Raw genomic sequence first — 12,181 nt, 5'->3', positions numbered from 1 at the left:
GAGGTGCTCACCCAGAAAATCTAGCTGTGTGGTTTGCAGGTAGACTCTGTTATTAAAAAAAAACCAAAACAAACACCCCATCCCCCCCACCCCACCCCCAAACCAAATGAACAAAACAACAAACCAAAAACATTAAAAAACCCCAAACCAGCACTGTGGCTGTGTACTAGTCAAAGCATGTCAAGTGAGCTTGACAGAAAAATATTTTAATAGCCTGGTGCTCATGTGCTGATTGATTACAGCAACAGATCAAAGATAAGTATTCTGTCAAGAATCATTAATATCTTTCAGCCAGTAGTAGCTATATAATATAAAAATTTTGAGCTGTTGAGAAGCATTCTATCCTTGCCTTGTTCCCAAGACCGGTAAATGAAAATTCATGGTAGCACACAGAGCTTACAAACAGTTCTTCACTTCACATAGCTTTTAAAAGGTGAGCATGCAGGTTATTACTACAATTCATTAAGTGCTAAAATGAGTTCCTGCGTTTTTACTTCTTTATAATTTGATAACTTCAATGCCTGTGAATGACATTGAATATATTTACGACAATTGTTTGCCCAGCTCCTACTGTTAGTCTCCAGTTACTGTATGAGCTCCAAGATCTTCTTGTTGCCTCCATCAGTGGGAAGGTAGAATTTAAGAAGATCTGGTAGATGCTACTTAGGTGATAATATATGTGGCAGAGAATTACAGAAGGCAAGTTCTTCAGTGCTTACACAAGGGAAAGACTTGTGATAACTGCAAAAACTCTTCTAGAAATCCTCTGGTGTTGTGAAAGTGATCCCTCATCTGAAAGAATTATCAGGGAATGCTTCCTTAATGACTGCTTTGGGACTGCTGCAGGATTAGGCTAGATCCAGTGTTGTGTCAGTAGAGAGTGGGGATCTGCGCTGTCAGGACTTTTCATTTTGGAATCCAAAGATCAGGATTTAAGTTCAGGAGGAGCCATTGTTCTCCTATTATGTGCCCTGTATCACAGTGATGAACAGATGATGACTACTAGGGCTAACTGAAACTGAGATTCTGGCTACTTTTACCAATTGCTACAGTCACCTTATGTTCCTGTGGTTCCTAAGACTTTGTTGTTGCACACGTGGGAAATCACTTAAAACAATCTTAGAAATTATGTTTTTCCTATGATCTTTTAGGATTGCTAGGATAGTAGTAGGTGTTCTCCACCTGCTGGGGATGGTCAAGTAAAGCTTCCCAAAGCATGCCTGCCAGAAAATGCATTAGTTTGTGGAAAGGTGAGAGCAGAGAGGTCTGTGTTTATGGCCAGAGATATCTGCCTCTCCCATTCTAATCAATTACTTCATGGTTAAAAGGCTCCAAGGATATGGAAATGTTGGGTACATATCCCTGCTGTATTTATGGAGACTGGAACAGGTCTAACAGTAAAACCTCTTTTCTTCTCCTTTCTCTTTCTCTCAAAATACCCAGTAACCTTCAGGTGAAGGAAAATGGGAGACCTGAGTTTAGGTCTCTACTCTTGCGCTGAGATTTGAAACACAGGCCTGCTGTATCCCAGATGTACGCTGATTGCAAGGGAGTATGGTTGCAGTCTTCCCTAAATCATTCTTCCCTAAGCAAGGAAAAGCTTTGTGCCCCTAACTACTGGATGAGGTTTGTAGCTGCAAATTATTGACAGAGTTATTTCATTACCTTTGAGAGTCCTCTGTACTTTCTGTTGGCCAGCTTCAGCTTATTACCATCTGCAAATGCCATTCTTGTGTGCCTCACAAGTTCAGGCGCTGCACAAGCAGTATAGTTCTCTAAAAAGGTCCCAGTGGGTTATTACTACATCATTACTTCTGACTGTACAAGTTTGTATATGTGCAAATATATTTGCATTTTGTGCTGGCTTGCTAACAAACTCACCAAAGCACAAAACGCTGCTACCTGACATTTTTTAAATGTCAAATGATTTCTTTGTAATGTTTACTTTAAAAAGAAATCAGGCAGTATCTCTTATGTAATGACATCTACCCCTTAATATAATGATGTATCTTTTTTAGAAGTTAGGTGTGGAACTCCCAGCTGTATGCATGCTTACCTTTACTGCTTCTTTTAGTCCTGCTGAGTTCTAATAAAACAGCAGAGTCAGCCTGGAAGACAAGCATCTTCAAGTTTGGAGCCAAAGGAACAGTAATGATTACCCATTTCTGAAAGTTAGTCTATAACTCTCTTTACCACTACAGAGAAAAGTATTTTCTCACACGCAGTCATCCATGGTTTCTCATTAAAAACCCAAACAGTTGTTTTGGTTATTTTTTTGATAAGCCATAGGCGTCTTCACTAACCTGTCTTTTCACTCATCAGTAAAGCAGGCCCTCTAGAGAAGCCACTGTTTTATAAGCTTTTCCCATTTCACATTCATTTACATACTGTATGCACCTATAGATTTTGGTCTGCAAGCATATCTGTGATTGGTGTGTGGGAGGAGCATGACTCAGACCTTGTCATTCCAGTGACAGTTACTCTTTAACTGCCGCAAATTATAGTCTTCATCTGTGAATGTCATCTTTACCTCAGACCTCATTGGTTTACTCAACTTAATAAAAAACTTCAGTATTCTGATTTGTGTTAAGCACCATTAAATATTTGTAACTGTTTAATGACAGCAGAAAAGGGAAGCTTTTGGATCAGTTTGTCTTTAGGTTTGTTTGGGAAGCATTTGAAAACCCTGTATGGCATATAGTCACATAACTTGTTTGTACTTGTTGCACCCAGAAGTAAAAGATGTGCATGTGCAAGACAGGATTGGCAGGTCACTCAGTGTTGGCCGAAGAGCATCTTGCAGTCATTCTGTGGTTATTGAAGTAACAACATGCTGGGAGCCTGGCTTACCAAGGTTACTGCATCAGAAACTTCAGACTGAGCTGCGGAGAAGCAAAGCGGCCAAGTACAGCACAGTCCAGTTAAGTGCAATAGCTTTAGGGGCTTCATTTCCCAGCAAAGTCAATCTGAACTGAGAATTAATTGTTGTCCTTAACTCTGGTATCCATTCATCCCGTCAGGTGCAGCCATGCTCTTAACCCTAGCTGCCTGGCCTGTCAACTGAACAGGCTTGACAGCTCCTCGGTGATTAACACAACCTCTCTGTGCAGCCAATGTCTCGGTCACTGGTTGCTTTGCAGTGTGACTGCTTGGAGAAAAGTCAGCTTGAAGGGTGCTAGTGAGTGTAAGCCAGGTAAGCTACAGGAGACCCAGGCTCTGACTCAATTACACACTTTCTGTTGTTTTAAGGGTTTTGCTTAACTAGTTTTTGGGTTGGGGATGATGCAGTTAATCCAGAGAAGTTACTTCTCTCTGGAATCTGTGGGATAAGGGATGTGCAATTTTTACATCAGCTGGCTGGGTGAGACCAGCACTCTACCACCCACCCTTGGTTCACTTCACAATGAAACCAAACTACCTTCATCCCACCCTGCTTTTATATTAAGATAATTTTTAGGCACTAAAATTTTACCTTTTTTTTTGTTCTCAGAGAAAGCAAAGCCTAAAAAAAAAAAGACTCTGATGTACTTGCTACATGGACAGCAAAAGCTTTTTTAAGTCAGTGAATGATAGTGGTGGAAGAGAGCTGCTTTGTCTCGGTATTTCTCCTAACTGTGTCCTTAACTTTAATCACAGGCAGACATGCTCACACCTATGGAGTAGTGTTTGAAGCCTATGTTTAAGTGCATAGCTGAGCTGAGGTTTTAAGCCTAATGAGAAGTGAGATCACTGCAGCCTCAGGGGATGCCTTAAGTTCTTCCTCCTTGTAGTCTCACTGGTGGATTCAGATCTGAACATACTCGGCAAGAAATGCAGCCAACTACCAACTTTCCAGACAGGCATTCTGGTAGGAGTAGAGGAATCTACCTGAATCCATTTATCATTGGGAACAAAGGATTACTCTAAATATCTCGCTAGAATGTAAGATACCTTGATTAAATGAGGTCTGGAGCAATGACCAAAAGTAACCACACTGGAGAATGCTGCTTGGGCAGTTGTCAGCAAGTGCCTTCAGCCATCAAACTTTTGTGTTGCATCAATGATGGGGGGAAGTGCAGTCTAGAATTCAGTATGCCTAAGTGCTGGATAATGGCTTTGGTGTAGAAAATTCAGATCCGGTTCTGAACTCTCAAAGGCCACAGGTAGGTTATTGCAAAATCAGGCTCAGGAATTGCCAACAGGAATGGGCCTGAGCCAGCAGTACAAAGCCCAGGAGAATGTGTGGCAGTATTATAGGGAAAGGGCCAGAAAGTTTGAGTAAAAGATGATGTCCTCGAGCCTCTCTAGATTTCCTTCCTGCAAGGCTTTGTGGAAAACATCATACAAATCATAGAGGAAATAGGGTAGACAGAGGAAACATAAAAAGTTTGTATGTAAGCAGTTTCACACAAAAAGATAACAACTTTTCATTTTTATTCACTCCTTTCTTGAATCTTTTCCTAACCGTTTTTTTTATGTGTAGCTCTATTTCAGTAATAGATTTTTAAAAAATGAGAGTTTGCTTGTAATTGGGAGTAACCATTTCAGATAAGTTGAGGGTAGATAAAAAAACAGCTTTCAAAGTAAAAGCCTTCATATTGGTGCAAGTCAGTAAAAACCTAGAAGCTGTATCTGGAGATTTAATTTTAACCAAGTAATTGAAAATGGCCATGCATTACTCTGTATAAATTGTAGAAGAAAAATGATGCCCTTAAATGGCTCAGTCGTCATTTAAATGGTGATCTGTTCATTAGTGCTGGGAAATGAAATGGAAATCCATTTCAATTTTATAGACAATTTAAATTTTATTGTCCATAAAATTCTACAAAACAGTAAAATAGTGTGCTTTCTTGCACATTGCAGAGGATTTAATCAGATTGTGCAATTTTAATAATTCTTGTCATTGTAAAACCCACTGGTGAATACATTGACCTGAAGTCATCCCTTGTTGATAAGTGTCCTACTGGTGAGTCTGGCCTTGTATGTTTGGAATACAGATGGCTTTTGCAGCTGTAATCTGTTTGTACAGTTAGTTTCCTCTTGATAATCAAATTGGCTTACGCTAGAGCAAGGCTTAGCATTCACTGAAGTACACATGCTTAAAACATAGGCATCATCAAGATCCTGCTCCACATTTAAAACCCTTTATGACCCTCCTGAAAATGTTCTGATAAATATCTTGTTCCTTTACAGGAATTTTAGTTGTTTTAACTAGTTGTGAAAATCAGTACGTTTCCTGGCCATTCTGTCCTACCTTATTAGAGATGAACCTATCTTGTGGGGGCTAAAACATGGAGAGGTAACTGGAAAGTGCTATTTCTGTGGAATTATCTTCCTTTTTCTCCGGTCTTACCTTTGAGTAATCATGCTGCTGTTTCCCCTTGCAAATCTTCTTGCCTGTTGCTCTTGCTTTCCCATATTGTTGTATTCTGACTGAAACAAAATTTGATTCCGCAAGGAGCTTTCCGTGGACTCACTGATTAAACTGTAATGGTTTTTTGAACGTCTTTGGTATCAAGGGTTAAGGCCTTAATTTCAGCGAATTACTAAGCATTACTGTGTTTGCAGTTAGTCATGGCTATCTGGCAGGTTTAAGAATTTACCTTGAAGTTGAAGCAAAACATGTATCTTCATATCTGGTTTATGATGTACCTTTGGATGTAAAATGATGTTGCCTCATTGTGTCTAGCCAGTCAGTGGAGGTACAGAAATATTGATGCCTTCAGATAATTTAAGTGAGAAGAGTCATGTGAACTCATTGGTCTGCAAGTGCTGTTTGTTTATAGAATATGAACGTGGAGCCCTGTTTTCCTGAAGGTGAGAGAGGCTCGCGGTTAGGGATTTCAAAGTCTACCAGCCTGAAGTCTCTCTGTATCCAGGATGTTCTTAATTCCTTTCAGTGTCATGCATGTGTCATTTTCTGTTGGCTTCCCTTTACAGCACAAATGTAATGTACAACCAGACTCTTCCTTAATTTTGCAACCAGGAGCTTTCTTGCAGGGCTGATGCTGAAGCTTGTTTTATTGGCTTTTATTCACTTTGGCTCTGATTGCTCCTCTGATCAGTTTTGGTCTGTGTGTTTTCCCATGCTGTTTATCTCAGCCCAAACATGCTGAAGGCATAAGCAAAAACGGTTAGAGATTTGTGCTGCCCACAATGCCCAGGCTTGTGAAATTCTTGGGAGCCAAACACCTGCGATTGCTGCTACCAGCTGTGTGGGTGCTACCAGATCAAATAAAAATAAAAAAACTTCAGTTTTGAAGCATCCTGAGGGATGCTGGAGTTCAGCATCTTTGGAAGGTTTGGTGTTTTACCAACACTTACCTCTCTTCTTCCACGTTAAGCTTTAAAGTGGCAAAATGTAAGTGGTTTCAAGTCCCTGAAATAACAGGAGGTTGTTTGCTTGTGGGTCTGTGCTGCTGTAGTAGCAGTCTGCTTATATTTTGTAGAGCTAGGAAAGGGTGTGAGGAGAGAAGCAGTGGGAGCTGTTTGTGGTGTTTGTTCCATAGCTGCTGTTAACTCTTCCCTTTCTGCCCTTATACACTGCAGACAGCCTATTTTAAGGTGCACAGATGTTTCTACTACTCTAGTCCTTGGTAGTTGCTTAAGTGGCTTCTTAGACCAGCTGTTCCTTTGTTTATGTCTCTGACTTTCATTTCATTGCAGTTCCTGTTTTTTCTGGTGATGGGAAGAGGAAAAAAAAATCATGTCTCTGATGTGCTGTTGTTTAGCCATTATCAACTGTGTCCTCACTGGTGGCCTATCCTTCTGCAGGGGAGACATTTTCATTGTAGCTGGAGCCTAGTGTGGTCCTTCTGTGTCCCATCTGTTGTCACAGGACAATTTCAGCAAGCGTGATGATGAGTGTGAGAAGATTCGCGGTAGGATTTGACCAAGAGTTTAACAAAATTTGCTGGTGGTTTCTCATCTTTCATCCTAGAAGTCAAGTGGTTCTGCCACATAGCTTGATGCTCATGTCCCTTGAGGCCTATTCAGGCTTTCTGCTTTGCTGTTTGCCATTGAATTGATTTTTAGACTTGCTCAATTGATAGTAGTGTGCTAGTTCTTTGACCTTTGCCATTGCTACTGCCTTGCTTTTGCGTGTGGGGTACTTAAGCTGAGGTGCAAATTACAAGCTGGTGGAGTGAAAGAGGGAGGTGGAGCAGTGTATTGGTTCAGTCTGGAAGAATAGAGAGCTGTGGGAAGAGCAGGATCTAGCAGTCACTGGAGCAGCATGGGGACAGCTCCTCTGGGAATTTACTTTCACTTCAAAATATGTCTTTTTCCCCAAGTTGTGAAATTCAGGAATTGATGTACACGCTAAGAAGATAGTAGCAATTGTAATTTGTTTTATACCACGTGAAAATGTTATGTAAATATATTGTGAAAATTCATGAAGTGCGTAATATTAATTGACCTATCAGGTTATGGCTAAGTTGTTTCCATTTATTCTTTACTGGCTAAATGAAATGATATCTCTATACATTGTATCAATAAAAATAAAAGGTAGAGAAAAGATTAGAAATAGGAGACTTTATAATATACAACGCTTCCTAAGACGTAGCAAATTAAGCAGCTCTGCATCTGTCTTGATAGAAAATGGGACAACCTATTTAATTCTGTACTGTTCTAGAAGGTTATATAGATACTTGATAAGTAAATCTTGTTTTAGATGCTTTAGTTTCAAGTTGCAAGACTACAAATAACAATTCTATCTAAACTAGTGCTGTAAACAATTCATTGATAGATACCTGTTCAGTTTGGTATTTGGTTGCAGACTGTAATTAACAGTTCAGTGTTTTTCTTTTAACTGCATGCTGTCTACCCATAAGTAGGCATTAATTATCACTAATCAAGACCCCTAATCTCAAGCAATTATAAGCTCTTACATTGTTCTAATTGTACATTTAAAAACAATGTGTTTTTCTCATATAATTGTGTTATAAACCATACAATTATTAATTTCTGCTTTTCTTTTTATCTGATCAATGTTAATTTTGTGTGACCTCACAACGTGTTATCTGAAAAATGCCTTTGAGGCATGCAATTTTTGTGGTTAATTTATGGTTGTGTTTCGTCTTCAGTGAGAAGTGATATAGTGCAACAGGTTTTCAAGGCTGTGCTTTCTCTCAGCCGTCTACGAACTCAATCATTTGTTGTGAACTAGGAACTTGTCAGTGAAACAAAAGTGCAGTTATACATTTAAATCATCTACTATCTGTAAATGCAGGTGCTTGCTCTTTGAATGGTATTTAGATTAGCACAGGCTGCTCCTTAAGTATGTAAAAGGTGTTTGTTTTGGTTTTTTTAATTGTTAAGTGGAATTTACATCAGGCAGACAGACTTTCTGGATCAGTTTTCCAGAAGGTGAAAATGGAGGCAGTTCTGTTTTAGAAAGCACTGCAAGTCTTGGGGGCAAGATGTAAGAAGTTGTTCACTAGTTGATGTTGGTCTTACTTGTTGCTGTATAGGTTTTAGGCACACATTTGTATGCAAGGGCTTTGAACGAGTACAGTTTGAACAAATCATCATCAATCTGATGATTCATCTCAGGAACCGCATGCAGCACTTACATCTGTAATTGGGGTAATTGCAAACCTCTCATTCTTACAGATAGAAATTTTTCCTCTTATAATTCTAAAATGAGATCCCAGATCTTTTACTGTGGTAGCTGAGACCTGCACTGACTTGTATTTATGTCTCTATTCTTATTTGTTACATCATTAAAAGTAGCAGATGATTTGGTGACCTTTCCAACCTGCGTCTGACCTTCATGATTCACTTGTGCGGGTAATTGGCTATTGAAATTACTATGCTTTTATCTTTGACGTTATTTAAACACTGGTTTAAATGGGGTGACACAGACTGCATTGTAAATGGGTGGCCACATTGTTGGGGACAATGTGTTTTTCTTTATCTGTTGTCAGAAAAGAATATTAATGTAAGGGTGAGGGGCTCTATCTTTTCTGAGGGATCTTGACATTCATGGAGAGGAGATGTTGGAGATTGTGCTCTGTCATAAATTGCCCAACTGTCTTCCTGTAGTAGAGTGTGTGTATTTCTGAAATCTTTCTTGGCCTGCAGTGTACTGCAGTGGGTTCATTTCATTATTTCTTTGAAAAGAAGGAAAGGCACACAGTAAGCTATTTCTGTGCATAAGAGGTCAATGTTTAATATGCTAAAGTATCTACCCAATATTAGGCTGCAAAAATTGTTGGTTTTAATGCGTCTTTAATAGTAATAAAGGGCTTAGCTAATGATAAATTAAGGATTGTAAATTTGGGGATTTTTTTAAAAATAAAAGATTCATGTAGGCAGGAATAATTTTTCTTGCCAAAATAATTGTCATAGTGGAGCATAGTAGCTGCAATTTGCAGTGGAAATTGCTCTAGGACTGCTCCCCTCATAGTAATCAAAGTGAAGAACCAAATTTCTGGTTTTTCTTTAGGCTTCATGTAGCTGGACAGTAATGGGACGGAGTAGGGACTCCATTTTACCTTTTCTGGCATAGAGCTCTACATCCCAAGATACTGTACCCTCAGGTCTCACTGTTCGCCAGAGAGCAAGAGATAGTTGTATGCACACAAGTATGGTTGCCCAGAAATCTACAGATAAGAATTTGCTTGGGACCCTCTTCCTAAACTGTCACCTATTTTCAGCGCTATACTGGCTGGCAGAAGAACAAGGTTTGTGGATGCCTTGTGCTGCTTCAGTGTCCTGCCAGTGGGACTTTGCAGTTTTGGAGGCCCCGGGTTCATGTTCTGTTAGGGAACCTGGTAAAAGTCCATGTAAGTAGGGCCTAAGGTAGCAATATTGTAGGGTTGTGTTTGCATCTGCATAACAGAGAGCAAAACAGGACATAGTTAGGGAAAGGTAATGCTGTTCAAATACAAAATGCTCATGGATTAAGGAGCATTTATAGTAAATTTTTTTTAAAGCATTTCTTCATTCTTCAGTACTCATTGCATCAGACTTCCTGGTATGGTTAAGCTCAGGCATGAGTTAAGGTTAAACAGAGAAATAATCTATACATTTCTGGTCACTGTATCCCTATTCATACTCTCCACTTCTTTTTAAACTGAGTTTGCACATTTTTATATATATTTTTATACCCGTCTCTACAGAGCAGTAGTTAGAAAGGGGGAGAGCTGGTCTCTACAGGAGCTCATAAAAAGAAAAGAAGTCATACAGCATCAAGAGGGAATTCTATAGAGCATCAGGAGTGTAAAGGCCTTAAGTAAGTCTAAATTTAAATTACATCTCTTGGTGATAAGGGAAAAGACAGTTCTGTAAGTTTCTGTTGCACATTATCAAAGGGTTTTTTTTGTCATAAAACCTTAAAGCATTTTAGTTGGCTTAAGGATATCTGCCTATAAGACTGACATGAATAAATAGCTGCACTCTCAAAGGAATTAATGGGATGAGGGAATATATATATATATAAAATATTTTTTTTAAGAGGGTGTGAGGGAGGAAATAAACAGCAAAAAGGTGTATTTAGATAAGACAAAATATTTTCTTATTTTTTAAAATTTCACTTCGCAATTATTTATTTTCATCTTGAGTGGAAGAGATATAATACAGACAATTTGGTGCCTGTTTTGGGGGATAGGAGATAATAAAGAGGAAGAACTTCCTCAGCAAGCCAGAGCACTTACTGGTGGTTATCGGTGCATCTGCCATCTGCCTGTTCGTCTCCCTCTGCAGCCGGCCTCTCACATGTCACTGACCTGATTCGCAACAGAGGAAAACTCCACTTGAGGCTTCCAGTCCTTCCCTTTCATTCAGGGCTGGATTGGCTGGAAGAGCTTCCGCCCCAGCCTCTGCAAGCCATCAAAAGATGACCACTGAGACTGCCACCAGCCTGCTTTTCTGTCTTGGGCTTTGGCAGGCGGATCTTCTCAAGTCCTGTGTGTTTTCATCTGCTTCTCTCCACACCTGGAAATACTGTCTGTTTTTTCTCTCTCGTGTTTATTCTTAAACCCATCCTGATGAACCAGCTGGCTTCATAACTGTGTTGAGTGAAGTCAGAAGGGCTGTGCAGCAGTCTGCCTTTGAGGGCTCGAGCTCTTGCCTCAGGCCTTGCTGTTCTTCTGCCTGAAGAATATAAAGCATAATGCGAGTTTTTATGTATTATTAAACTTACATCTATAAATCGCTGACTATGGTAGCTGTTTATTACATATTCCATCTTCTGCTTTGATGCATTGTTGTTGTCACACTGAGGTGGGTAATGATGACTCGGCTTACTACTGTGGTAATGCACTTAAAGCTTGGAAATCTGTCACTGATGGCATTTCAACACAGGCTCTATAAACCAGAGATGAAATTTTAAAGTATTTGCTGTCCAGCTATTTGTCTGAAAATTCTTGTGTCTTCTATTGTGGCTCTGTAAGGGTTTGGATACTACTGAATTGTTTGATGGACGATGACAAATAGTTGTGTTGCAGGACTCGCCATCACAACAGTAGGTGGTGGTCCTCAATTTGTAGTGCTGAAGGTGACCTATAAAATGCTTGTGCCCATCGGGCCTTCCTAACAAAGCACTGATATTGCATGAATTTCTATGGGCCTGGCAATTTCCTGTCTTACAGCGCAGTGGAACACAGACTGATGATCACAACTTATTATGTATTATATCTATTGTTTTTCTTCTTTTTTTACAGCCCTTCTGTATGCAACCATTTTTGGTAATGTGACAACCATATTTCAGCAAATGTATGCTAATACAAACAGATATCATGAAATGCTGAACAGTGTCCGGGACTTTCTAAAGCTCTACCAGGTCCCTAAAGGACTGAGTGAACGTGTGATGGATTACATCGTTTCCACCTGGTCAATGTCCAGAGGAATAGATACTGAAAAGGTAAGTTAAGTGAAACTGCAAGGAAAGAAGTCACATCCTGAAAGTATTTCATGAAAATAAACAGGAGGTACTTTCTTAGTAAAGAAGACAAATATTCTTTAAATAGTTCCATGTAGTACCTTCCCTTAATTTAAAACTTTCAAATACAGTATTTCAGCTACTCTATCATACTGACATATGTTAGTGGTAAAAGTACATATGTTTTTCTCGTGATACGGCATGAAATAGTATACAAATGATGAAGGAAAGAGCTTGGTTTTCAGTAAATAAAGAAGATAACTAAAAAAGTTCCAAGTTCTAACACAACCTCAGAATTTCTTCAAATGTTAGGGGTTT

General features: G+C 39.4%; 1 protein-coding gene across 3 annotated transcripts in view; it reads left to right on the top strand.

Annotated features, from left to right (window-relative positions):
• Positions 1–12,181, top strand: part of KCNH1 (potassium voltage-gated channel subfamily H member 1) — a 186,327-nt gene that overhangs the window by 76,747 nt on the left and 97,399 nt on the right. For all 3 annotated transcript variants that reach the window (XR_007510151.1, XR_007510152.1, XM_049833989.1), the window contains exon 8: positions 11,646–11,845. Coding sequence is in view for 1 of the 3 variants with exons in the window: in XM_049833989.1 (XP_049689946.1) it covers positions 11,646–11,845 (200 nt within the window). In the remaining 2 variants the exon portion in view is untranslated. The remainder of the gene's footprint in view (positions 1–11,645; positions 11,846–12,181) is intronic.

This window comes from Accipiter gentilis, chromosome 30 (assembly GCF_929443795.1).
Source record: "Accipiter gentilis chromosome 30, bAccGen1.1, whole genome shotgun sequence".
NCBI lineage: Eukaryota > Metazoa > Chordata > Aves > Accipitriformes > Accipitridae > Astur > Astur gentilis.
Note: the sequence above shows the minus strand (reverse complement) of the source record. Positions and strands in the feature narration are given on the sequence as shown.